Source organism: Daucus carota, chromosome 6 (genome assembly GCF_001625215.2).
Source record: "Daucus carota subsp. sativus chromosome 6, DH1 v3.0, whole genome shotgun sequence".
Lineage (NCBI taxonomy): Eukaryota > Viridiplantae > Streptophyta > Magnoliopsida > Apiales > Apiaceae > Daucus > Daucus carota.
In genome coordinates this window covers 30425777-30453495 of record NC_030386.2, presented here as the reverse complement: position 1 = coordinate 30453495, position 27719 = coordinate 30425777, and the positions used below count along the sequence as shown (strand labels likewise).

The 27719-nt window shown below is 36.6% G+C and overlaps 1 protein-coding gene, 2 long non-coding RNA genes and 7 other non-coding genes across 18 annotated transcripts; 3 read left to right on the top strand and 7 right to left on the bottom strand.

The window, feature by feature from the left end:
• The first annotated feature begins 699 nt into the window (after positions 1-699).
• On the top strand, positions 700-11761 carry LOC108227263 (uncharacterized). 4 transcript variants are annotated; one of them, XR_001807856.2, is made up of 4 exons: positions 700-919; positions 2737-2890; positions 7487-10304; positions 11130-11761. It is a non-coding gene; the product is annotated as an uncharacterized LOC108227263 (long non-coding RNA). The 4 variants fall into 4 exon arrangements; XR_001807852.2 differs by having other exon boundaries at positions 701-915; XR_010284352.1 differs by lacking the exon at positions 700-919 and adding an exon at positions 1752-2150.
• Positions 4186-4398, top strand: LOC135147469 (small nucleolar RNA U3). Its single transcript, XR_010285043.1, has one exon. It is a non-coding gene; the product is annotated as a small nucleolar RNA U3 (small nucleolar RNA).
• Positions 7935-8037, bottom strand: LOC135147419 (U6 spliceosomal RNA). The gene has a single exon (XR_010284996.1). It is a non-coding gene; the product is annotated as a U6 spliceosomal RNA (small nuclear RNA).
• On the bottom strand, positions 8557-8673 carry LOC135147413 (U5 spliceosomal RNA). Its single transcript, XR_010284990.1, has one exon. It is a non-coding gene; the product is annotated as a U5 spliceosomal RNA (small nuclear RNA).
• LOC135147402 (U2 spliceosomal RNA) lies at positions 9246-9441 on the bottom strand. Its single transcript, XR_010284980.1, has one exon. It is a non-coding gene; the product is annotated as a U2 spliceosomal RNA (small nuclear RNA).
• Positions 11762-13652: 1891 nt separating the features above from the next.
• Positions 13653-22444, top strand: LOC108227262 (uncharacterized). 4 transcript variants are annotated; one of them, XR_001807848.2, is made up of 4 exons: positions 13838-14043; positions 18180-18310; positions 20579-21228; positions 21694-22444. It is a non-coding gene; the product is annotated as an uncharacterized LOC108227262 (long non-coding RNA). The 4 variants fall into 4 exon arrangements; XR_010284350.1 differs by having other exon boundaries at positions 13838-14047; XR_010284349.1 differs by having other exon boundaries at positions 14029-14043; positions 14824-18310; positions 21694-22314.
• Positions 18474-18576, bottom strand: LOC135147417 (U6 spliceosomal RNA). The gene has a single exon (XR_010284994.1). It is a non-coding gene; the product is annotated as a U6 spliceosomal RNA (small nuclear RNA).
• Positions 19038-19152, bottom strand: LOC135147414 (U5 spliceosomal RNA). Its single transcript, XR_010284991.1, has one exon. It is a non-coding gene; the product is annotated as a U5 spliceosomal RNA (small nuclear RNA).
• Positions 19879-20074, bottom strand: LOC135147401 (U2 spliceosomal RNA). Its single transcript, XR_010284979.1, has one exon. It is a non-coding gene; the product is annotated as a U2 spliceosomal RNA (small nuclear RNA).
• A 1059-nt stretch (positions 22445-23503) lies between the features above and the next one.
• On the bottom strand, positions 23504-27670 carry LOC108224366 (protein GRAVITROPIC IN THE LIGHT 1). Of its 3 annotated transcripts, XM_017398947.2 has the most exons (3): positions 27242-27669; positions 27100-27148; positions 23504-25154 (listed from the first exon to the last, which is right to left on the bottom strand). In XM_017398947.2, the coding sequence occupies exon 3, from the start codon at positions 25152-25154 to the stop codon at positions 23784-23786; it is 1371 nt and encodes a 456-aa protein (XP_017254436.1). In that variant the 5' UTR covers positions 27100-27148; positions 27242-27669; the 3' UTR covers positions 23504-23783. The 3 variants fall into 3 exon arrangements, with proteins under 3 accessions (XP_017254436.1, XP_017254437.1, XP_063935891.1); XM_017398948.2 differs by lacking the exon at positions 27100-27148 and having other exon boundaries at positions 27242-27670; XM_064079821.1 differs by lacking the exons at positions 27100-27148; positions 27242-27669 and adding an exon at positions 25348-27071.
• Between the last annotated feature and the right edge of the window lie 49 nt (positions 27671-27719).

Below are 27719 nucleotides of genomic sequence, written 5' to 3'. Positions count from 1 at the left end.
ATCATAAATAGTAAGTTTTTCCCATCATTACACCCACTATCTTCCCCTACTATTTCATATTTAACAATAAAAACTACTATTACACTCACTACTTTCCTCCACTATCTCAAATATATTATTAAATATTGATAGGTTCCAGTGTTCCACCACTTTACCCACTTTTCATCTAACTTTACTCATTTTTTATACATTATCTTGATTTTCATGTCCCCCTTCAATGTAAACAATTGAGGGGACAGAGGGAGTATGATTTAAAAAAACTGAAGGTAGCACATGACTATGTACAAGCGTTTGATATACTCTTGTCCAACAGTGTACATGATTATGCACAACCGTGTAATATATTTTTTATTTCAGAGTGGATTGAAATTGAACAATACAAAATGACTAATCATTTTATAAGACTGTTTCATGATTAGTTATAAAAAAGAACTAAAAGAATTGATAGAAACAAATTTATAAAATTCTCTCGAATTTTTTGCTAGAAAATACCTCTACCTGGAAAATAAGGAGAAAGAAGAGAATAAGTAATAAAGCTGAATTATATTTTTATATAATATCAATATATTCTTACTAAAGAGATTTTATCCTTTCAGAATATGAAATTATTTTTCAAAATACATTTTTAATTTGTGAGAAAATAAGTTTATATTATTCTTCCAAACTTGCGACTAAAATTTAATTTCGCTAATAAACTTTACCACAGTATATTTAATTTCACTTGTTTCACTCGCCTCTGCTCTCAAAAAACTTGGAAGTATGCCAGGTTCTTTTATCCACTGGACAAACATGCCATATATCCGGACTCCGGAGGTTTAGCAAGAGTCTTCTTGCGTCATCTCCCCCTTTACTTTTTGCGCGTGTTTCTGGGAGAAGAAAATTCCCATCCGCAAGCCTCCGATTTTACTCCGGCCGGTTGGTAAAACGCCACTCTTCTTGTTTATTCTTTCATTGTGTGTTTACATATGCATGTGGATTTTTGTTTGAGAGAGAGAGAGATTTTTTGTAGTATAATGTGTAAAAATATTAAATGGTAAGTTAGGGTTAACTTTTTAGTATGGCCTAATCCCTTTTAACATCCGGATCCATATTTTAGTACAATATTTACGAGATCCATGTGGATTGGGGCCTAATTAACTCATTAAGAAGTAGATTTGTTTGTGTAAGATGAACTGTTGATTTATATCTTTATAGTGTGTATGTGTACATGTTTAATTGAGTTGCCTGCTTCGTGGACATTTTTTTAATTGCTTGTTATGGGCCTACATGTATTTGTATCTTAAATAAACACTTGGTGGATTTTTAATTCACAACTATTTCATTGTACATCCCTTATTTTAAATCTGTGAAGTTTGTTCAACACTTCATTATTAGCACAGACTGTAGCCCGACACGTGTTGTGCACAAATAATGGTTTACAAAATTCCAGATATGGGGTGTCTGTGTTACTTGTTTGTGCAGAGACTTTGATAATGATTCTTTATTAAATTTTATAAAGCTACCAACAGTCTGTTCTAAAAGAGATCCGCAATCTAGACTTGACAGGTTTTATGTGCATGTTTTGATTGGTTTTTAGTAAGCAGTATGTCCCTTAGGCATAAGTGGAAGATGGTTGTGTGGTTGAATGGCCGATCAGGGTTTTTACTAAGCATTATGTCCCATTGTGTGTAAATTAGAAAACGATCTTGAAAAATGGTTGTATGGTTGAATGACTCATTAGGTGTTTGATGGGGGTGTGAATGAGAAAAAGCTTTTGACTTTGGTTATTTGAACCAGATTAAAAAAGATGGTTGTATGGTCGAATGACCCATCCGGTGTTTGATGGACTAGTGAAGAACCGACTTGTTATCCTTCCACCGACAGGAGAGGGAAGTGTTCGCTGCTCTGTGAAGCCAGCCTAGCGCAATGCCCTCCTCTTTAGGGGAAATGAACTCCTGGCTTTCGCCCAAAGCCCATGACCCTGCTCCCTACTTGGAATGGGCAGGCCAGTGTATAACCCCATGCTAGCCCAACCTTCTGGCCCAAACCAACCTCCAACCATCTTATGGCTCCCACTTGGGTTACAGGCCTGCGCTACCAGACCCAGCTGAAAGTGTGACCATCTCCCTGGGTTTCTAAACAAACACCGGCTCCATTCCCTGGACAATGTGGTGGAAACTTAGCTTTCTTCTATGCTCTTTCTTATATAGTGACGTTCTTTTTCTTGTGACACACAACTTAATTATGCATATGAAATTATCATATAAGTAGCTGAGATTTTCGACTTCTTACTATTATGAAAACCGCTAATTTGGCACTGGCTTCTGATTTGATCAGGGCTGTATATTGCTCAAAATCCACACTGCATTTACTTGCAGCAGGTCTTGTAATGTTTTACCAGGATATTATTTGTAGAATTTGATATCTTATAGATTTGCAAAATTTTAAGCATCATTGTTGTATACAACATATACACACTTGTATTAGCATTGATCAGTGATAAAACTATGTACTGAGGCTGCCAATCTCTTGCGTTTCACTGATTTGATGGTTTGCAGTTAAATGTTTAAATGTTTTTGGCTTCAGCACTTAATTTTTGATCTTGGTTATCTTCAACTAGCTAACCACTAAAACTACTAAAACCATTTATTCACTATTGTAAGTTACATTTTAGCATGCATATGACAAGTTACTTAACGGCATGTCAAATCACAGTAATGATTTTGCATATTCTGACATTTAATGTTTTAATGTCAGCTACTCACATTGTAATTCTGAGGTACTCCACGGCTTGTGACTAACAATGTCAGCCTCTTTATGTATGATGGAGAGAAATAACGAATACATAGTTCAAAGCATCCGGAAATTTTTTTCTGTCCAAGGATTTAATTCAACTGCCTCTGCTTCGCAGGTAAAGAAATCACCATTTAACCCTTCATTTTTTTGGCGTATGATGTGTAACAGTGAATTGTACTTTTATGATAATACAAGTCAAATACTTCACGTAATACTTATGTTTTGCAATGATCCATCTAGTTCTCCTAATTTATTGATAAGATCTAAGCAACTAGATATTATTAAGAGAGTAAGAAGATTTCGTGTGATTTTTCTTGCAAGTGTAAAAAGAAGTGTATAAATCTCTGAACTAGCTTAATGTTTGTTTTGATATGTCTGATGCTAAACCATGTGAGACTCTTATACTGTTTTCAGGTAAACATTCATTTGCACCTAATTAAGAAAAGAGTATATCTACTACTTATGTTAGTACTGTTTCAAAGGAACTATGTGTTCAATAAACACTTGGTTACGGATAGGATGTTACTAATTTTGGTGAATCTGTGTTAAATTGTATAACTGAAGAAGCACAAGAAATTCAATGAGTTCTAGATCTCTTATGCGATCGTCCAATTTAGGGAAGCATGTTGTTGATTGTTTAGAATAAAAGAGTTCTTTAATAACCCTTGAACAATGCAAAACGATGCAAACCAAGATCGATGACCTTGACCTTTTCAGAAAGTAATATCTATTGTTGAAGAACTATAAGATTTAAAAACTAATGCTTGTATTACCTTGTTAAATTATCATGCTCACCTAAAGGCTAAAGTAAATAAAATCTGCTTTACTGCAATATATGACCTTGCATTAATGTGGAAACACTTGATTCTGCAAAGCTGAACCAAGGATTTATTGTAATATAAAAGAAACAAAATGACATATGATTTGAATTAACACTTTTCACTACGAAGCATGCCAGCCGTCAAACTTCTACTATTTTGATAGAGGTATGAATAGGAGAAATGCACCAAGGATTGGCTAGAGGTCATGCATTCATAAAATATTTGTGCTTTCAAGAAGTTGATTTAGATGCTACTTAGTCGGTATAGTTGTCCTAATACAAGTATGTTTGAAGCTATAAATGCATGACAAAACATAATTTTAGGACTAAAGTGTTGTATTACTTCATATTGTAATCAAGATAAAGAAATCACTGATATTGTAATCAATATATTGAAAACACTGATATTATAATCAAGATAATAGAATCACTGGGTCCTGTTGCATGCTTAGTTTGGTCATGGACTTTAACTTTCTCTAATTTAAAATTATATTCAAAGAGTGGCGGGCTCAAGCTATTAACGAGTCCCATACTGAAAGAAAATAGGTTAAATATTATGTATAATTAGAAGTTGTATGATCTTTTAGCTCACGACCTTACTTGAACAGGATCTGTTCTATAGGCTCGTACCTCTGTATCCTTGATTTCAAAGGAGGCAGGTGACCAAGTCTGGTGGATGAAACATGACTGCATGACCAGAGCGTGATTAACAGCCAGTTTGGTCAGTTGACCATTCAAGTAGTAGAGGATCGTTCTCAGCCGGAGTCCCTGGCTGGGGTGGTCTTGCAGTTGTCTGACAGACTTCTATAACTTTTTTCTTGTCTCCTGTCATATGCCGCAGAAATTTTTTCTTGTCTCCTGTCATATTCGGCAGTCATGGACCGACCTTGTTTTTCTAGCCCCCTGTAATATACAGCAGCCATGTGGACTCAGCCTGTTCTCTTTAAGTCTCCGTTGAATCGCCTGTAATATGCAGCAGCCGGACTGACCCTGTTTTTCTGGTCTCCTGTTATATGCAGCAGCCATTTGCACCCACACTTTTATTTTCAGGTCTCTGGTAATATACAACCCTGAATTAGTCTACCGAGCTTGGATCTGTCAACCATTTACTCCCTCTCATTGCTATCCTCTTTTAATTGGTAATTATACTGCAGCCATCTAAGCCCACCCTCTTCTTTTTAAGTCTATGGTAAACTGACCCTATTGTTTAAGTCTCCTGTGATATGCTGCAGTGGACCTATTTTTTTGGTCTCCTGTAATATGCAGCAGCCATATGGACCCACCCTTTTCTTTCCAAGTCTCCGGTAAGATACATCACTCATCTAGTCTACCGAGAGTGGGTCTGTCAACCTTTTACTTCCCCTCATCACTGGCCTCTTTTAGTCAGTAAATGATTTGCATTTTCGTTTAAATTTCTTAGTGTCTGTCCCCTATTCTGTTTTCCTTATTTTTGTCCTCTTTCTTAGTCTCCTGGAAGCAGACTCTGTCAACTGTATATTGCTTTCCTTTAGGTAAAATTAAAAAGGCTAATTGAAGATAGTTTAATTTGTTTGCAGTTATCAGATAGACCAACTTTTTTCCTTTTTGGTTCCGTAATTATATGTAACTACTATCTTATGGAAGGCAGGAAAGTATCTAAGTATATTGAAAGGGGGAAGGGGAGCTTTGTAGTGTCCTGTGTATATTTAATCATTTTTCCACACGTTTGATGGGCATGAATGAGAAAAAGCTCTTGACTTGGCTATTTAGACCAGATTAAAAAAGATGGTTGTATGGTCGAATGACCCATCCGGTGTTTGATGGACTAGTGAAGAACCGACTTGTTATCCTTCCACCGACAGGAGAGGGAAGTGTTCGCTGCTCTGTGAAGCCAGCCTAGCGCAATGCCCTCCTCTTTAGGGGAAATGAACTCCTGGCTTTCGCCCAAAGCCCATGACCCTGCTCCCTACTTGGAATGGGCAGGCCAGTGTATAACCCCATGCTAGCCCAACCTTCTGGCCCAATCCAACCTCCAACCATCTTATGGCTCCCACTTGGGTTACAGGCCTGCGCTACCAGACCCAGCTGAAAGTGTGACCATCTCCCTGGGGTTCTAAACAAACACCGGCTCCATTCCCTGGACAATGTGGTGGAAACTTAGCTTTCTTCTATGCTCTTTCTTATATAGTGACGTTCTTTTTCTTGTGACACAACTTAATTATGCATATGGATTTATCATGCAAGTAGCTGAGATTGTCGACTTCTTACTATTATTAAAAGCGTTAATTTGGTTCTGGCTTTTTATTTGATCAGGGCTGTATATTGCTCAAAATCCACACTGCATTTACCTGCAGCAGGTCAATAATGTTTTACCAGGATATTATTTGCAGAATTTAACATCTTATATATACTGCAGCCATGTGGACTCGCCTGTTTTTTTTAAGTCTCCATTGAATCGTCGGTAATATGCAGCAGCCATATGCACCCAGAATCGCAGAATCGCCAGTAATATGCGGGAGCCATATGCACCCACCCTGTCTGGGGTGGTCTTGCAGTTGCCTGAGTCCCTGGCTGGGGTGATCTTGCAGTTGCCTGACCGACTCCTATAACTATTTTTGGTCTCCTGTCATATGCTGCAGTCATTGACCGTAATTGTTTTTCTAGTTCCCTGTACTGCAGCCATGTGGACTAGCCCTGTACTTTTTAAGTCTCCGTTGAATCGCCGTTAATATGCAGCAGCCATATGCACCCACCCTTCTCTTTTCAAGTCTCTTGTAATATGCAATCCCCATATAGTCTGCCAAACTTGGGTCATAGAAGGCAATTTGATTTGTCTAAAAGAAATTGGATCTCGGTTTGTGCTTGCATAAGAATGCATGTGTATGTGTCTGTTTAATCCTTTGGCTTATGATCGGCAACAGGGGCTTATCTTCTTAATAATACAGGTCTTGTACTTTTAGCGAATTTTTGTTCGCACTGTTTGCAGCTATTGCTCCTAATGTTTATAATAAGCATTAGAATAATAGGAACTGAGAACATTCCACAGGAATTCGTTTGCTCGTCAACTGTCTCAAGGAATTATAAAGTATTGAAATTCTTGAATTATAGCCAATAGGTTTTTTGAGTTCTAGAGAATTTTATCTGGTTAGAAAGTTGCTTTCAAAGTTTTAAGATAAATATGAATAAATTGTAAGGCTTGAGAGTTTTAGTGATTATGTGCATAATATATCGTAATGCGGTAATGCCTCTTATTATGCAGTTCCCGAGCACCCCTACTAATCCATGTGTTCTTTTTGGATAACTCAGTGTCTTCTGTAAATGTCAAAACCTTAGCCTTGATGCTTAAGATTTGGTTCATCCGAATTTATTTTATTTTGAATTTTGTGGTTTTCTACATGAGAAAGTGTACGGGTATATATTTGAAAAATAAATAAATATGTCATATTATATAATACTTCAGTTATTAGTCTAATGTTCAAATTTTCAATTTTTATAACTTTGTAATTATTTAATTATTATAATACAAGTCTTAATATTTAATGCAATATTTATGTTTCAATGCTTCCATCTATCGCTTTTAGTTTCTTCGATAAAGGCTAAAGAGCATGAAAATAATGGGAAAGCAAGAAGATTCTGTTTGCACATCAAGTTTCATAAGGAATTATGAAGTATTAAGGATCTTAAATTACAGGGAATAGGTTTTTGCGTTATAAAGAATTCATATGGTTAAAAAGCTTGTGTTAATTTTTTAAGATGATTTTTTTTCTTGGAAAGCTTGATAGTTTTAGCGATCGTGTGTGTATTGCTTCCTACTACATTGGTCTTGAGCAACTAATTAGAGTTTTCTTTCATGATGACTGTATTAGCCATCCTCATGATTTTATTCTCATGGAACTGACTATTCATTTTCAGTCCTCCACCTTCTGAAAGTTGGGAAGAAGAGAATAAAAGAAGCGAAGGAGTGTGTATTGGCTGGTTCCAGGAAGCATGTAATGGCATTACTCTGAATGCTGGTTTCTTGGTCAAGTGAAGCATGAGAAGGTAACTTGTATTCATGCAACTTTAATTTTAAATCATTTTGATTACGTATCATTATATTAATCAGTTTCTCCAAGTTCATTTGATAAAAAAGAATCAAGGGTATGTAATGGCATTACTCTGAAATGCTGGTTTCTTGGTCAAGTGAAGCATGAGAAGGTAACTTGTATTCATGCAACTTTAATTTTTTATCATCTTGATTACGTATCATTACATCAATCAGTTTCTCCAAGTTCATTTGATAAAAAAGAATCAAAGGTTAGGTAGACACCCTGCAACAACCACCTTAGTCCTGGAACAAATTTATTGCTAATTTGGGGAAAAAAATTTGGACCATTTCCCGATTTGTGCGTGTCATCCTTGCGCAGGGGCCATGCTAATCTTCTCTGTATCGTTCCAATTTTATCGGATGTCCCCGAAGGGACAGATACATGAGTCTGGACTGTGTTATATGAATACATTAGAGTAACTAACATTAGCCTATGTGGGACATTTATTCAATATCTCAGGAAAGTTGTCCTGGGGGACCATTACAGAATTCGAAAAGTCCATACTTCTACACAGTCTCGAGTCCAACTTTCGGAATCGCCAATTATAAGTTATATGTAGTGCAGAAATGGGTGATTTGATGGAAATCTTTTGTTCAAATAATCCTATCTATCTATGTACTGATGTCATCTCAACACCAAGTCATGTTATTACAAAACTGTATTTCGTTTGTCGAGAATGTTTCGAATTTGAAAGTCCACTAAACAACGTGGACTTATATTTTGAAAATGCTTAATCATAGCTTTGGTAAATATATTCATGTAAACATAGGCTGCATATTGGACAAAAATATTTGAACTGAACTATAGGGGACGATTCCACTGGAACTTCCCTCCAAAAATGGTCGTATGCCACTATGCATATTGGACAAAAAGATTTGAACTGAACTATAGGGGATGATTCCACTGGAACTTCCCTCCAAAAATGGGCGTATGCCACTATAAGTAGCGAGCACACGGTATTCTTTAGTAAAAGGCGAAAGAATAGTTCGCTTTTGTGCTCACTACATGGCTGCATGAGATGATACTGAAGTTTTGTGCCCCTTGATATTGCTGTGAGAGGAGCGAGTATGATTATACTTTTCAATATGGGTCTTTTTGGTCCTATCGTCTGAGCAGACCTGTTATCGAGCATTCTTCACTTTGGTTTTCTTTTCCCTGCGAATCTCTTAATAGAGATATTAGTTTCAGTGGAGCCAAAACAGTGACAAACTTGTCACCTTTTTAAGCTGCATGAAGGTGATGAACCAATTGCTGCAACATGCCCTGTCATGGCTCTGCTTGTGGAGTGCAAAAATTTATCCTGCCTCAAGAACCTAGGCACTCCTAAGACTCATCTAGAACCTGATTAAATGCCAAGTTCAGTTCATTCATTCATGCCTTTTACGACCCTCCTCCTAGGAACAAGCATGATGTCTGCGCCAATTTTTCTCTTTTAGTATTCGACCCAATACAGGCACAGAAACTTCTGCACTTTCAAATGTACCAACAAATTTGGTAACCAAAACCATCAAGATTCAACCATTAGAATTGGGGCATGTTCACAGTAACTTAATTTAGCAAAATATATTTGAATACTTGATTTGGTGGGGTGTGCCAGGCCCGAGCAGTGGTGCGACACTTGGGCGACACGCGAAGACCCCAATAGCAAGCTATTGTGGTGGGACTTCCCCCTTAAAAAATTAATTTAATATCGTGTGGACCTATGGCCCACATATCAGATATTAAACTGATAAGAACAGATACTACACTTGATCTTAGCCAAAAGGCCGAGAAAGGTATGACTCTTTTCTATGTGTGATTCTCTCTTTAAAGCTCAGCTCTTGTACCTCTGCCAAATATATCTCGAGATGGTACAAGACACTTCAAGAATATCATGTTCTACATTCACTGCTTGCAAGAAGACAGCTTGAGCAAAGATAATAAATGTTCTAAAACTAATTGGACTTCAGCTGCAGGGGACGATTCCATTGGAATTTCCCTCCAAAAATGGTCATATATTCAGAGTTAAGGCAAAAGAATAGTTTGCTCTGTGCTCACTACATGCTGGGTGAAACATATGTGCAGCTAGTGACACTTCATATTATTGTGAAAGGGGAGTGCCTATGCTAGACTTTTCAATATGAGTCTTTTTTTGCCCTTTTGGTACTGTTTTTTGACCATGCCTGTTGGTGAAAATTCTTCTTACTTGGCTTTGTTTCCCTGCAAATTTGTTGAAGATGGTAGTTTTTGGTCGAGCAGAGTTTCTTGGTTTATAACAGTGACAAACTTGTTAATTTTTAAGTTGCAAAGGGTGATGAATACATGTCCAGTGGACAGGAAAAACTTATATCACCATGGGAACCTTTCGGTTCATTACGAGACCAGCTTGAGCATTATGATTAACTGCAATATTTGGTTCATTCATCCCCTCAAGACCCTACCGTTTTGCAAATAATATTGGTTCATTAACCCTTTAGGTCCCTACTCATGATAAAACAATGATATTTGCTGATAATCTCTTTGTTTTGTCAAGCAGTAGTTCAACACTGAGGCGCGTGAAGACCCCAATAGCAAGCTATTGAGATGCTTCAGAATATATTTATGCTTTCAAGAAGTTAGTTAATGCAGATGCTGTCTAGTCAGTATAGCAGTCCCAATACAAAGTATGTTCATTTGACCTTAATGATGCACATAATATTCTGGCTATAGTTCCTAGCTGAAGTTGGGATTTTATCATTTTCAGCTATTAATGTTTTATCTACAGTTTTATGTAGATGCTTCCGAAAATATCTGTGCTTCCAAGAAGTTAGTTAACGCAAATGCTGTCTAGTCAGTATAGCAGTCTTAACGGTTTCTAAGAAGCATGATAAAAAGGAATTTTAGGATTTGAGTGTTGTATTACTTCATATTATCAAGATAATGAAATCACTTGGTCCTGTTGCATGCTTAGTTTGGTCCTGGACCTTACCTTGTCTTTCTCTAAACTTAAAATTATATTTAAATAGTGGCAGGCGCAACCTGGGGACTAGTTCCATATTGAAAGGAAATATTGTTTCCAGCTTATGACCTTACTTGAACTAGATCTTTTCTATGGGCTCATAGAGCAAGTCCAAGAGTGTCCTAGTTGATGTCTTAAATATAATATAGAAAATTATGTCCCAGTGATTTAGGACATACTTAACTAACTTCAACTCCAACAATGTGCCTTATCCTTATTACAAATTTAATATTTTATTATTAGAAGTTTTCTTTCATCATTAAAGGACAATAAAAGGAAGAGATGGGTAATATTTTACTATAAAATATAGGATAGGGCAAGCAAAGATGTGCTTCAAAAATAAGGCTTGAGGAGCTCGTCCTAGTGATATAAGGCATCACTAGGACATTGTTGGATCAAGTCTTTTTACCAAATGTCCTAAATTATGACTTAGGACATCATATATGGCATATCTTGGACTTGCTCTAACTCTGTATCTTTGATTTACAAGGAGGCAGGTGACCAGCTCTGGTGGATGAAATGCGAGTACATAACCAGATCAGTTGGTCATTTAAGCAGTAGTAGAGTAACGTCTCCAGACGGAGTCCTGGCTGGGTGGTCTGTCAGTTCTCTGACATACTCCTATGCCTTGTCTCCAGTCATAACTGACCCTGTTTTTTAATTCATGATCACCCTTTGAAGTTTGAACCTATCCAGGTGTGTATGTTGCATGCTACTGTGTGCATCCAGTTGCGGAACTTTGATAGCAAAATGGCCTAAAGGAGAAAGGTCTTCCCTTGGACATAACTCCACAACCCTCTACTTCCATTTCCAAGCCTCGTGTTCAGATTCAAACAACTGCATGTTCGAGCAGTGATTTCGTTACAGTGGGATGTGTTTTAAATTCCAGGTCATTTTTTTGCTCCTTATGTTTTCTCCAAAGTTTGTTCAATTCTCCGTATATGATACTAATTCTTTTGCTTTCCCCCCTTTCTGGAACGTGTTATGACTATTTAGAATATAGCTGACATGATTGTTTGTGGATATGCCACATCTTGGAAGTGTGAGTTATTACTGACGTATATGTAAAAATCAAGTTACCAGTGGAGGCATAAAATCAGGATGCGTAGCAATTGTCTTTTCCTTTTCTTTTATTTTTCAATAAAGATCATTTGCAATTGCTCGGCTATTATTTTTAAATTACATATTAGATAAACATTCAACATTGTCTATATGTACCTATTTGGATGTACGAGATTAGAACTAAAGTTTGCATTTGTTTTCAGGGGAAAAAAATGAAATTAATTGAGAAATAAAAGCTTGTATCTTCTTAAAGGCTTTATAGTGTTCAAGGTTTAATATTTCGATTTTTCGTTAAAGTATAGATATCATAATGTAAAAGTATGTAGAAGCAAACCAAATTTTTTCGTTTGGCATGTAATCTCTTATTATTCTTTGTGTTTATGTAAAGAAAAACAATTGAGCAATTGATCGGAAGATGGTCATATGTTGACTATATAAATAAATGAAATTGAACAAGTACATAATGAAATAAATTAAATCACATCTCAGGATCGCCCTGATCGGAAACTTGCGCGTCTATATTTTTTTGGCTCCTGGGAATCCGTGCTCGGGTAAGAAACCCTCTGCTGTTCTAGACTAAGCAAGAAGATTAGCAGACTTTTTTTGTGTGTGTAGTATTTCTATTCACTGTTCACAGTGACAGAACTCACGAGACTCTAGTCTTTTACATGTCCGGTCTACACTATATGGAAGTGTAAGGACGTGAAATCTCCAAAATAACGGCCTCGTCAAAATTGATTTAAATGTATAAATTTTTAAAAACTATAGAACTCTCTTTATAATATAAACAAATATATAAATATTAAATTTTATATGTGTCAAACTAAATATAGTTATTAAGTTATCACTAATAAGCTCATATATAATATATTATTTAACTCAAAATATTAAAATTTTATAAATGTTAAATATCAGATTCAGGACTAATAAATTTTTAGTGGTATTATTGCATTGTTATCATTATAAGAATTTCTTATGAGACACAGACACTTAAATCGACGCAAGAATCTTTTGCATTCTTGTATTGAATTTAGATCCGTGTATTTATAAACATCCGGAGGCGGATGAAGAAGGGGGCTCAAGGGGCTATCCCTGAGCCCATAACATCTTCAATGTTTTTGAAAATTTGTTCCCATATAAAACGAATTTAGTGTTTTTTTTCTTAACAAAAAAACTAGTCTATTAGATTTAATGTTGAGCCCGACCCATTAATTATAGGGAGTTTTTTCGAGTTTTTTGATTGGTGTAATATTCGAAATGTAGAGCTTTTAATCATTATTATAGCTCACCGTATGCATTCAATGACAGTGGATTGTGAATCCACCATGTGCACGTTCAATTCCTGCTGTTCGCCCAAGTATTTTCGACGGCGGTTGGAAAAGAAAGAAATGGTTAATATATTCAAGATAATTACATATTTATAAAGATTGTCACCCAAAATGTTTTTGGAAAAAATCTAATGTCTTCTCCCTCCATTCAATACATTTTTTTTATATTAATAAAGTCTCTTTCTTCGTAAAATTTTGAATCTGCCACGATAAGCGTGTGATATAATTTTGTCTTATAATAGAAAAAAACTAGGATTTAAAAAAACTGAAGGATAATACAAGACTATGTACAAGCGTGTGGTATACTTTTGTCCAATAACGTACATGACTATGTACAATCGTGTAATATACTTTTGTTTCGGAGCGAATCGAAACTGAATAATGACTAACCATTTAATAAGACTACTTTATGATTAGTTATAAAAAAGGACTAAAAAAATTGAAGGAAACAAATCTTATAAAATTCTCTCGTGTTTTGCTAGAAAATAAAGAGAAAGAGAAAAATAAGCAAAAAAGTTGAATTATTATTTTTATATAATATCAATATATTCTTACTAAAGAGATTTTATCTTTTTAAATATGAACTTATATTTTTAAATATATTCTTAACATGTGAGAAAATAAGTCTATATTATTCTTCCGAACTTGTGACTCAAATTTAATTTCCTTCACAAATTTTTTTTTACTATATATATATATATTTTTTGACAAAAATGACTTATAACCTTACAAATAAGTATCTGTTCTACGAAACTCTCGAGGACGACAGAGGATAAACTCTTTATCCAACCGTGCTCAAACTTTACTATATTTAATTTAACTTGTTTCACTCGACAGTGCTCTCAAAAAACTTGGAAGTATGCCGGGTTCTTTTATCCAGCAGAAAAACATGCCATATATATTATCCGGAGGTTTAGCAAGAGTCTTCTTTGCGTCATCTCCTCCCCTTCTTTTTGCGCGTGTTTCTAGGAGATGAAAATTCCCATCAGCGAGTCTCCGATCTTACTCCGGCCGGTTGGTAAAACGCCACTCTTCTTAATGTGTTTATTCTTTTATTGTGTGTTTACATATGCATGCGGATTTTTGTTTGAGAGAGAGAGAGAGAGGGGGACAGAGAGAGAGAGATTTTGTAGTTTGATGTGTATAAATATCAAATGGTAAGTTAGGGTTAACTTTTTAGTATGGCCTAATCCCTTTTAACATCGGGATCCATATTTTAGTAGAATATCTACGAGATCTATGTGGATTGTGGCCTAATTAACTCATTAAGAAGTAGATTTGTTTGTGTAAGATGAACTGTTGATTTATATCCTTATAGTGTGTATGTGTACATGTTTCATTGAGTTGCCTGCTTCGTGGACATTTTTTTAATTGCTTGTCATGGGCCTACATGTATCTGTATCTTAAATAACACTTGGTAGATTTTCAATTCACAACTATTTCATTGTACATCCCTTATTTTAAATTTGTGATTTTTGTTCAACACTTCATTATTAGCACAGATTGTAGCCCGACACATGTTGCGCACAAATAATGGTTTACTAAATTACCGATATGGGGTTTGTGTTACTTGTTTGTGCAGAGACTTTGATAACGATTCTTTATTTACCTTTTATAATACTACCAACTCTCTGTCCTAAAAGAAATTCGCAATCTAGACTTGACAGATTTTATGAGCATGTTTTGATTGGTTTTTAGTAAGCAGTATGTTCCTTAGGCATAAATTGAAAGATGGTTGTGTGGTTGAATGGCCGATCAGGGTTTTTACTAAGCATTATGTCCCATTGTGTGTAGATAAGAAAACGATCTTGAAAGATGGTTGTATGGTTGAATGACTCATTAGGTGTGTGATGAGGGTGTGAATGAGAAGAAGCTTTTGACTTTGGCTATTTAAACCAGATTAAAAAAGATGGTTGTATGGTCGAATGACCCATCCGGTGTTTGATGGACTAGTGAAGAACCGACTTGTTATCCTTCCACCGACAGGAGAGGGAAGTGTTCGCTGCTCTGTGAAGCCAGCCTAGCGCAATGCCCTCCTCTTTAGGGGAAATGAACTCCTGGCTTTCGTCCAAAGCCCATGACCCTGCTCCCTACTTGGAATGGGCAGGTCAGTGTATAACCCCATGCTAGCCCAACCTTCTGGCCCAATCCAACCTCCAACCATCTTATGGCTCCCACTTGGGTTACAGGCCTGTGCTACCAGACCCAGCTGAAAGTGTGACCATCTCCCTGGGGCTGTAAACAAACACAGGCTCCATTCCCTGGACAATGTGGTGGAGGCAGGTGACCAAGTCTGGTTGATGAAACATGACTGCATGACCAGAGCGTGATTAACAGCCAGTTTGGTCAGTTGACCATTCAAGTAGTAGAGGATCGTTCTCAGCTGGAGTCCCTGGCTGGGGTGGTCGTTGTCTGACAGACTCCTATAACTTTTTTCTTGTCTCCTGTCATATGCCGCAGTCATGGACCGACCTTGTTTTTCCATGCCCCTGCAATATTCAGCAGCCATGTGGACTCACCCTGTACTCTTTAAGTCTCCGTTGAATCGCCTGTAATATGCAGCTGCCGGATTGACCCTGTTTTTTTGGTCTCCTGTTATATGCAGAAGCCATATGCACCCACACTTTTCATTTCAGGTTTCTGGTATTATACAACCCTGATATAGTCTACCGAGCTTGGGTTTGTCAACCATTTACTCCCTCTCATCACTCTCCTCTTTTTATCGGCAAATATACTGCAGCTATCTAAGCCCACCCTCTTCTTTTTAAGTCTATGGTAAACTAACCCTATTGTTTAAGTCTCCTGTAATATGCTGCAGTCTGAACGAACGTATTTTTTTTGGTCTCCTGTAATATGCAGCAGCCATATGGACCCACCTTTTCTTTCCAAGTCTCCAGTAAGATGCATCACTCATCTAGTGTACCGAGAGTGGGTCTGTCAACCTTGTACTTTCCCTTATTGCTGGCCTCTTTTAGTCAGTAAATGATTTGCATTTTTGTTTAAATTTCTTAGTGTCTGTCCCCTAATCTGTTTTCCTTATTTTTGTCCTCTTTTTTAGTCTCCTGGAAGCAGACTTTGTCAACTGTATATTGCTTTCCTTTGGGTAAAATTAAAAAGGCTAATTGAAGATAGTTTAATTTGTTTGCAGTTATCAGATAGACCAACTTTACTCCTTTTTGGTTTCGTGATTATATGTAAATACTATCTTATGGAAGGCAGGAACGTATCTTAGTATATTGAAAGGGGGAAGGGGAGCAAGGGGAGGGATGTTTTGTAGTGTCCTGTGTATAAACATTTAATCATTTTCCCACACGTTTGATGGGTGTGAATCAGAAAAAGCTCGTGACTTGGCTATTTAAACCAGATTTAAAAAGATGGTTGTATGGTTGAATGACCCATCCGGTGTTTGATGGACTAGTGAAGAACCGACTTGTTATCCTTCCACCGACAGGAGAGGGAAGTGTTCGCTGCTCTGTGAAGCCAGCCTAGCGCAATGCCCTCCTCTTTAGGGGAAATGAACTCCTGGCTTTCGCCCAAAGCCCATGACCCTGCTCCCTACTTGGAATGGGCAGGCCAGTGTATAACCCCATGCTAGCCCAACCTTCTGGCCCAATCCAACCTCCAACCATCTTATGGCTCCCACTTGGGTTACAGGCCTGCGCTACCAGACCCAGCTGAAAGTGTGACCATCTCCCTGGGGTTCTAAACAAATACTGGCTCCATTCCCTGGACAATGTGGTGGAAACTTTGCTTTCTTTTATGCTCTTTCTTTTATAGTGACGTCCTTTTTCTTGTGACACATAACTTAATTATTTATATGAATTTATCATATAAGTAGCTGAGATTGTCGACTTCTTACTATTATTAAAACCGTTAATTTGGTCCTGGCTTTTGAGTTGATCAGGGCTGTATATTACTCAAAATCCACACTGCATTTACCTACATCAGGTCAATAATGTTTTACCAGGATATTATTTGCAGAATTTGACATCTTGTATATACTGCAACCATGTGGACTAACCCTGTACTTTTTAAGTCTCTGTTGAATCGTCGGTAATATGCAGCAGCCAATATGCACCCAGAATCGCCAGTAATATGCAGCAGCCATATGCACCCACCCTGGCTGGGGTGGTCCTGCAGTTGCCCGAGTCCCTGGCTGGGGTGATCTTGCAGTTGCCTGACAGACTCCTATATCTTCTTTTTTTGTTTGTTTCCTGTCATATGCCGCAGTCAATAGTCATAGACCGACATTGTTTTCTAGTCCCCTGTAATATACATATACTGCAGCCATGTGAACTCACCCTGTACTTTTTAAGTCTCCTTTGAATTGCCGTTAATATGCAGCAGCCATATGCACCCACCCTTCTCTTTTCAGGTCTCTTGTAATATACAACCCCCATATAGTCTACCAAGCTTGGGTCATAGAAGGCAATTTGATTTGTCTAAAAGAAATTGGATCTCGGTTTGTGCTTGCATAAGAATGCATGTGTATGTGTCTATTTAATCCTTTGGCTTATGATCGGCAACAGGGGCTTATCTTCTTAATAATACAGGTCCTGTACTTTAGCAAATTTTTGTTCGCACTGTTTGCATCTATTGCTCCTAATGTGGTTGAAAAGTTTCTTTCAAAGTTCTAAGATATATATGAATAAATTGTTAAGCTTGAGAGTCTTAGTGATTATGTGCATAATATATCGTAATGCAGTAATGCCTCTTATCATGCAGTTCTCGAGCACCCTTACTAATCCATGTGTTCTTTTTTGATGACTTGGTGTCTTCTGTAAATGTCAAAACCTTAGCCTTGATGCTTAAGATTTTGTTTACTTAAGATTTGGTTCATCCGAATTTATTTTGATTTTGAATTTTGTGGTTTTCTACGTGAGAAAGTGTACGGGTATATATTTGAAAAATAAATAAATATGTCATATTATATAATACTTCAGTTACTAGTCTAATGTTCAAATTTTCAATTTTTATAGCTTTGCAATTATTTAATTATTTCAATTTTTTAAGATGATTTTTTTTAGCGATCATGTGTGTATTGCTTCCTACTATATTGGTCTTGAGCAACTAATTAAAGTTTCTTTCATGATGACCGTATTAGCCATCCTCATGATTTTATTCTCATGGAACTGACTATCCATTTTTAGCCTTCCACCTTCTGAAAGTTGGGAAGAAGAGAAATAAAAGAAGCGAAGGAGTGCGTATTGGCTGGTTCCAGGAAGCATGTAATGGCATTACTCTGAAATGCTGGTTTCTTGGTCAAGTGAAGCATGAGAAGGTAACTTGTATTCATGCAACTTCAATTTTTTATCATCTTGATTACGTATCATTATATCAATCAGTTTCTCCAAGTTCATTTGATAAAAAAGAATCAAGGCTTAGCTAGACACCCCGCAACAACCACCTTAGTCCTGGAACAAATTTATTGCTAATTTGAGCAAAAAAATTTGGACCATTTCTCGATTTGTGCGTGTCATCCTTGCGCAGGGGCCATGCTAATCTTCTCTGTATCGTTCCAATTTTATCGGATGTCCCCGAAGGGACAGATACATGAGTTTGGACTGTGTTATATGAATATATTAGGGTAACTAACATTAGCCTATGTGGGACATTTATTCAATATCTCAGGAAAGTTTTCCTGGGGGACCATTACAGAATTCGAGAAGTCCATACTTCTACACAGTCTCGAGTCCAACTTTCGGAATCACCAATTATGGGTGATTTGAAGGAAATCTTTTGTTCAAATAATCCTGTCTATCCTGACCAAAAAAAATAAAATAAAATTCTATCTATCTATGTACTGATGTCATCTCAACACCAAGTCCTGTTATTACAAAACTGTAGTTCGTTTAAAATAATCCTATCTATCTATGTACTGATGTCATCTCAACACCAAGTCCTGTTATTACAAAACTGTAGTTCGTTTGTCGAGAATGTTTCGAATTTGAAAGTCCACTAAACAATGTAAATCTGTGGACTTATATTTTGAAAATGCAACATCATGTAAACATAGGCTGCATATTGGACAAAAATATTTGAACTGAACTATAGGGGACGATTCCACTGTATTCTTTAGTAAAAGGCGAAAGAATAGTTCGCTTTGTGCTCACTTCATGGCTTAATGAAACGATACTGAAGCTTGTGCCCCTTAATATAGTTGTGAGAGGAGCGAGTATGATTATACTTTTCATTATGGGTCTTTTTGGTCCTATTTTCTGAGCAGGCCTGTTATCAAGCATTCTTCACTTTGGTTTTCTTTTCCCTGCGAATCTCTTAATAGAGATATTAGTCTTAATAGAGATATTAGTTTCAGTGGAGCAAAAACAGTGACAAACTTGTCACCTTCTTAAGCTGCATAAAGGTGATGAACCAATTGCTGCAACATGCCCTGTCAGAGTTCTGCTTGTGGAGTGCAAAAATTTATCCTGCCTCAAGAACCTAGGCACTCCTAAGAATAACTCTGCTTGAGTGCAAAAATTTATCCTGCCTCAAGAACCAAGGCACTCCTAAGAATAACTCTGCTTGAGTGCAAAAATTTATCTTGCCTCAAGAACCTAGGCACTCTTAAGACTCATCTAGAACCCGATTAAATGCCAAGTTCGGTTCATTCATCTTTCCCTTTTAGGACCCTCCCCCTAGGAACAAGCATGATGTCTGCGCCAATTTTTCTCTTTTAGTATTCCACCCAATACAGGCACAGAAACTTCTGCACTTTCCAATGTACCATCAAACTCTCCTCTTATGCAAATTTGGTAAACCAAAACCATCAAGATTCAACCATTATGGGGGGCTGGTTCACAGTAATCTAATTTAGCAAAATATATTTGAATTTGAATACTTGATTTGGTGGGGTGTGCCAGGCCCGAGCAGTAGTGCAACACTTGGGCAACACGCGAAGACCCCAATAGCAAGCTATTGTGGTGGGACTTCCCCCTTAAAAAATTAATTTAATATCGTGTGGACCTATGGCCCACATATCAGATATTAAACTGATAAGAACAGATACTACACTTGATCTTAGCCAAAAGGCCGAGAAAGGTATGACTGTTTTCTATGTGTGATTCTCTCTTTAAAGCTCAGCTCTTACCTCTGCCAAATATATCTCGAGGTGGTACAAGACACTTCAAGAATATCATGTTCTACATTCACTGCTTGCAAGACAGCTTGAGCAAGATAATAAATGTTCTAAAACTAGTTGGAGGAAAACGGGTATCAGACTTCTAGATGATACAAACTATTACTCAAACACCCTGACGAGTCTGAAATTTTGAAAGAGAGGAAAGTCGAATAAATTAATTAAAATGCAAAACGAATTCCTTAACAGCTCCTTGTTGTGCAAAACAAATTCGTTGACAGTACCTGTTCCTTGCTGCTGCCATCCGTGTTGTGTGTATACTCTAGAGTCAATATTGAAAAACTTTCTTTTTGTAGTTCAACTGTTAAGTGTTATATAAGTAGATATAGTTAATATTAAGTAGTCAACATCTTGTATGTAATTTAACTGTTACCTAGTTGTTTAAGGACTCAACTTGTACTACAATTGCAGGAGCTGCGCGAACGCAATCCTCTATCACAGAATTCTATGATGTAGGCTCCTCCCTCAGGTGAGCACTCCTCGTAAGTGCAATGGAGGCCACTAACCTAACCATTAGCATTCATGATCTCCCATTCACCCCATAGAAGCTAGTATGATTCTAGGTAGGCTGTACGACCCTATTGGTGAAAATTCTTCTTACTTCGGCTTTGTCTCCCTGCAAATTTGTTGAAGATGGTACTTTTTGGTTGAGCAGAGTTTCTTGGTATATAACAGTGATAAACTTGTTAATTTCTAAGTTGCGAAGGGTGATGAATACATGTCCAGTGGACAGGAAAAACTTACATCACCATGGGAACCTTTTGGTTCATTACAAGACCAGCTTGAGCATTATGATTAACTGCAATATTTGGTTCATTCATCCCCCTTCAAGACCCTACCGTTTTGCAAATAATATTGGTTCGTTAACCCTTTAGGTCCCTACTCATGATAAAACAATGATATTTGCTGATTATCTCTTTGTTTTGTCAAGCAGTAGTTCAACACTGAGGCGCGTGAAGACCCCAATAGCAAGCTATTGAGATGCTTCAGAATATATTTATGCTTTCAAGAAGTTAGTTAATGCAGATGCTGTCTAGTCAGTATAGCAGTCCCAATACAAAGTATGTTCATTTGACCTTAATGATGCACATAATATTCTGGGTATAGTTCCTAGCTGAAGTTGGGATTTTATCATTTTCAGCTATTAATGTTATATCTACAGTTCAAATTATATAGATGCTTCCGAAAATATCTATGCTTCCAAGAAGTTAGTTGACGCAAACGCTGTCTAGTCAGTATAGCAGTCTGAACAGTTTCTAAGAAGCATGATAAAAAGGAATTTTAGGATTTGAGTGTTGTATTACTTCATATTATCAAGATAATGAAATCACTAGGTCCTGTTGCATGCTTAGTTTGGTCCTGGACCTTACCTTGTCTTTCTCTAAATTTAAAATTATATTTAAATAGCGGCAAACACAGCCTGGTGACTAGTTCCATATTGAAAGGATATATTGTATCCAGCTTATGACCTTACTTGAACAAGATCTTTTCTATGGGCTCATAACTCTGTATCTTTGATTTACAAGGAGGCAGGTGACCAGCTCTGGTGGATGAAATGCGAGTACATAACCAGATCAGTTGGTCATTCAAGCAGTAGAGTAACGTCTCCAGATGGAGTCCTGGCTGGGGTGGTCTGTCAGTTCTCTGACATACTCCTATGCCTTCTTCTACTATCCAGTCATAACTGACCCTGTTTTTTAATTCATGATCACCCTTTGAAGTTTGAACCTATCCAGGTGTGTATGTTGCATGTCCAGTTGCGGAACTTTGATAGCAAATGGCCTAAAGGAGAGAGGTCTTCCCTTGGACGTAACTCCACAACCCTCTACTTCCATTTCCAAGCCTCGTGTTCAGATTCAAACAACTGCATGTTCGAGCTGTGATTTCATTACAGTGGGATGTTTTATAAATTCAAGGTCACTTTTTTGCTCCTCATGTTTTCTCCAAAGTTTGTTCAATTCTCCGTATATGATACTAATCCTTTTGCTTTCCCCCCTTTCTGGAACTGTGTTATGATCTATTCAGAGTATAACTGACATCATTGTTTGTGGATATGCCACATCTTGGAAGTGAGTTTTTTTTTTATAGCGAAAATGATATACAAATCAAGTTATTACTGATGTATATGTAAAAATGCTTTTCCGGAAGGGGTGCGAGCATCTCAGCAGAGAAGATATACACAAATCAAGTTACTAGTGGAGGCATAATTCGATTTTTCGTTTAACTATAGATAATATCATAATATAAAAGTATGCAGAAGCAAACCAAATTTTTTCATTTGGCATGTAATCTCTTATTATTTTTTGTGTTTATGTAAAGAAAAACAATTGAGCAATTGATCGGAAGATGGTCATATGTTGACTATATAAATAAATGAAATTGAACAAGTACATAATGAAATAAATTAAATCACATCTCACACTCTAAAGCATCTCTCGCTTACTGCTTATATTGCTAAAGTACATTATATAATTGATGAAACAGCGTAACAAAAGTACATTATATAATTAGCGTAACAAAAGTACATTATATAATTGATGAAACAGCGTAACAATTTATTTTATGACGGGTTTATAGTACAATGTATAATTGATGAAACAATATAACAATTTATTTTATAACGGATTTATTCTCTGATGTTGTGGATACCCGTAAGATATGTAAGGTATATAAGCCTAAATTATTAAAAAATAATAATAAGTAAATAAATCAATGTAACAAAATATCTGTATTACTCTTGTAATCACTAACACATTTGTTTCAAAAAAAATAAAAATAATCAAGAACACATTTTCATTAAATTTTGATGAATATATCCAAATATGAGGAGACAAATAAACCAAAAACGAGTTTACATTAAAATAAATCAAAACTTATTTAAACTCATAAATTAATAGAAGATACTTCTTTGAATAATTTATTTTATTTGTGTGATTTTTATGTCAAAAGTTAATCATTCAAATGAAATCAAATCTATATTCATCATTATTTTCTTAATAAGTCACAACTCACAAACTATTTATAATATAAATTATAAGCTATTTTACAAGTCAATTTTTTTTTGTCAGACATAATTTTAAATTTCACCCAAACTTAGGATCACATATTCACATGTATAAAGCATGAATACAGTGACAACATTGAAACTGTGTTACTGGATAAAAGTCGATAATACGATGGCATCCTAACAAAACTGCGACCATTGTGTTTCTTAATTTTCAAAATATCCAAAAATTTGAATGGTTATAGAGATTTAGCAATTGCCAAATTTCAACGAAGTGCAGTAGTGCACTTGCCCCTGATCTGTCACAAATGTTACAAGAACAATGGATAGTATGACATAATTTAAGAAGCACTTGCTAATTATATATAACCGCCATAATATACAACATAACACCTGGGCTCTACCATATTCTGATCGAGTATTAACAAGACTGGGGAAATAGTACAGCACCATCAAGTAAAAATAAAGGTAAATGCCCCCACAAACCATCAAAACCAGGAGAGCCAAGATTCCGACTTTTTTGCCAAAATTCAATTAAAAGTTGCCTATGAAGTGGACCAAGATTGACACAATGATCCAATAGCTAAACTAATGATTAATCTCGGTGGAAGATCAGTTTAGATATACCTGAGACTGTATTATAGTTTTACCGATCTTGAACCCAGGAATCACCGTAAAAGCCACTCGAGGATCAGTATCCACTGTACCAGAAGGGGACAAGAAAGCTTCTTGATTTAGACATTCCATGTAAACATCAGTGAATCTACATTTTTTGTTAACTTGAAAGATAGAGGCTTCTGGCTTGAAAGAAAAGGCTAGGCAATGTAGTAGCCACACCTTCTTCGCCATCTCTGAAAACAGAGAAAAGAAATCTGTTTCTGGGAAATCACCAGATGTCAACAAATTTCTTTGACTTAAGTTACCAAATAGAGATGCTTCCATTTTGGGATGAACAAGTCTCAAGTACTTGGTACGGCAAAATTTTGCAAATGTGGATTTGGGCTTCCAGGCCAGATACTCCTTCATCTTATGGGACTTCATCGCAATGAATCTATCAAAGAATTGCCTTTGTTGCCTATTCTTCTCAGACATGGATTCATGTGAAAGAGAGAAGTAAGGGTAATTAAAACCATCAAAGAGCTCTTGGCAAACAAATGATTCAAATGCAAAACATTTGTGCATGTCCCTCGAGTACACAACACCTGGTTCAATCGACTTAGCAGCTGCATCCAGATCCCAGCCAGCAGATTCCATCTCACTGATCATCAACCTTACAAAACTCCTGATAGCTTTAACAGTCTGCCGAAGGACTAATACAAAATGGTTGGGGTTTAGGACTGAAAAGTGAAGATTGTCAAGGGGCGACAATGGCCCACACATATTCAATCTCTTCTCGAGTAACTTGTTCTCACTTTTGGCCTCTTCAAACTTCTCTTTCACAAAGGTTAGTTCAGATTGTTTTAGCTTATGCTCAGAATCTAAATTCTTTGCCATAATTTGTAAGGTTCTAGTAAGACTCTTCTGCTCCTTAATTTCTGCCATAAGTTGCGTAGTTCTGGGAGATGAATCATCAATCTGTTTTTTGAAGTAGCACTGTTTTAACTCAGATAAAATTTTCAACTCTGAGACTACCATCTCATCAGCAGATTGAATACTTTCACTGTCATAGGGAGACTGAGCAAACTGCATTTCAGCATAAGATGCTTTAATAGAGGAAATACTAGAAAATAGTTTGGCAAGGAAAGCTTCAATAACTTCTGCTCTCTGAAGCTTCTCATCTTCATCAAAGGAATCACAGCGATCAGTCTTTACAGTATTATGATTGACTTGATCAAATATCTTATGCTTTTGAACATGTTCCTTAGTATGCTGATCTCCAGCAGGGGTAATCCCCGTCAAAGCTCGAATGTGCAAGACCTTGGTAAAAGCACGTGCTAGCCGAGTCTTTTTGGGGGTCACTGTTGCAACATTAACCGGATCCATCTGTGGAAAAATACCAGGAGTTAATGATGATAGCAATGACTATGTATAATGAAACAAGAACATAGATCAAGAACTTCCTATAGCTACATGTAATAAAGCACATAGTCAAAAGACAAGCAGAATAATTTCAAGATCGCGATAATGGAGTAGTAAATCATGACATTGTTTCAAGAAAAAGAGAAAAGCACCATACTTTAGCTCTTAGATCGAGGACATATGGTATTTCCTTTACTTTTTGCTATGGATGCATGCTTTCATCAAAAAGTTCATAACTTCATTAAACTATTAGGCTAAAGGAAGAATAGAGAGAATGAACAATGAGAATTAAGAGACAGAATATTTGATAGAATAACTAAGTTCATAGATTGGTCCAAAGTTCATACTTCATTTTTATAAAGGTTGGTGGGCACTCTGTCAGGCCTTTGCTGCAGTTACTAGGTGCACACGCACAAGTAATGCAAACCAAATGGGAGAATGTCAGGTGAGGAATGAACAACTTGTGTAAAGTAATCCAACCATGTGAGTATTTTATGAATAGGAAAAGGCCAACTAAATGTTACCATACTTTAGTACTATCACAATTCACATATCTGTTTAATATTAAACGTGGGTCATTTTTATTTTACACAGGGAGCTCCAATCTACAGGTGCAATGCTTCTCTGGTGTTAAAATAATCGTAGCTCTTCACCACGTACTAGAAAAATTGTTGCACATACTTTTTGCATGTTTGTGCAACTCATAATTAAATTTGGAACTTACGACTTAAATTCGAAAAAAGTTAACACAAAACGAATATATGCAAGTGCATTTTGATACGCCTAAAATGCACTACAAAAGTCATAGCCAGTTTACTTGATATACCGACAGAAGGTATAACTCTGGCAGCTAATCGTCTGTTTGTATCATAAATCCACAAAAATTACATTAACTAAAAAATGCACGATGCAAGGGTCACAGCAAATATATAAAAACATAAAACGGCAAGAAGTGCGGGAAATATATAGAATTTTAGTGGAAAAATGAGCACATAATATCTGTATCAAGCAGACAATCAATTATAACTGAAGAGGTCATAAGGCTCCATTGAGTAATAAATCAAACAATAACTGCCCCCATCCCCCCTAAAGAGCATTAAAATAACAACCAACTGCTCCGATATATCGGCAGGGCCTACTACATACACATGTTAACCACATCAGCTAAACCGTAAGCTGGAGCAGGTGATAATGCCCTCCAACTCAAATTTCTCTTTTAGTCGAAAGATGATAGTGAACTAAAGGAAGCCAACAATGATAAAAAAATATATATATATTTAAACAAAAAATGTCATTCACATAACTTTCATAGAATCACATTTGTAAAGTTAAAGTCAGGGTAATTTGATCTCACTTTCATCTCTATCACTGTTTTTAACTCAGGAAGAACAGTAAAAATTATACTTATTGAATTAGCTGACTGGACAAAGAAACCTGGGCAGCTGTGTACATAGAAATAGGAGCCAAACAAGTCTAGTTCAATCCAACGGCTATAAATCATTGTTTTAAAGAGAAACAACACAGTACTTTAAAACAGACAAGCCTGCAGATCACGTGAGCAACGACCCGTTGGGAAGTTCCCACCGACCCGACTTTACCCGAACCCTAAGCACCATATTTAACCCTAAATCAGACCATTATTAAAACATCACATAACGCTCCAAGACAACTAGAGTACAAACAATTTAACGTTAGAAAAATACATATACATACAGAAATACATAGAGGCTCCACAGCGTGAATCTCGAGAAAAACAAAACACTACAGTACAATCTAACTCCGATAGCTACCTCTCTTCTCTCTTCCTCGTTTTTGTCTCTCTCTCTCTCTCTCTCTCTGAAGAATTATCATAACAAAAGAGATGAAAATATGTACGATAAAAATAAGTCCTTGTTTGGACGGACTTTACCTTATACAGAAGCTCAATCTCTATTAACTCAACACCTTATAATAAAAACCTACAAAACCAAACAGAACTCTAAGCCTTGAGCTCAAACACATTTTTAGCCATCATACATACATATACATACATATATATATGCAACACATACCTGAAAGAAGCTTATGCTAGAACAGCCATTGTTGAACTTCAACGACTCTTTCTCTCTGCTTTGAAGCTTTTCAAAAGGGCTTAGAGAGATAATATTAAATATATTTATTTGTATAAATGGGTTTATTCGGGATAAAATCTGTGGAGTTTTATGAAAGATTTTGGTGTCTGATTTTTTCAATAAAGAGAGACAACAAGGGGGAATATAAAGCAGAGACGAAGAGGACTTGGGAAAAGACGAAAATGTCCTCCGTTTCAGACAAGCCGGTGCATTGGGATTTTAAATGTGCAATGTATTGGTCCTCTGGCATTTAAGTCAATCTGGTGAGTCTTGCCCCTGCTAAATACCCCTAATGTTTGTTTTATTTACGAATGAACCGGACTGGATTCTAGTGTGGACTCAAGGCGCTAGATTCAAAGTGAGAAGGGCAAAATGGGGATGTAGATAACCCTTGGCCTGCAAAGGCTGCAACCAGGAA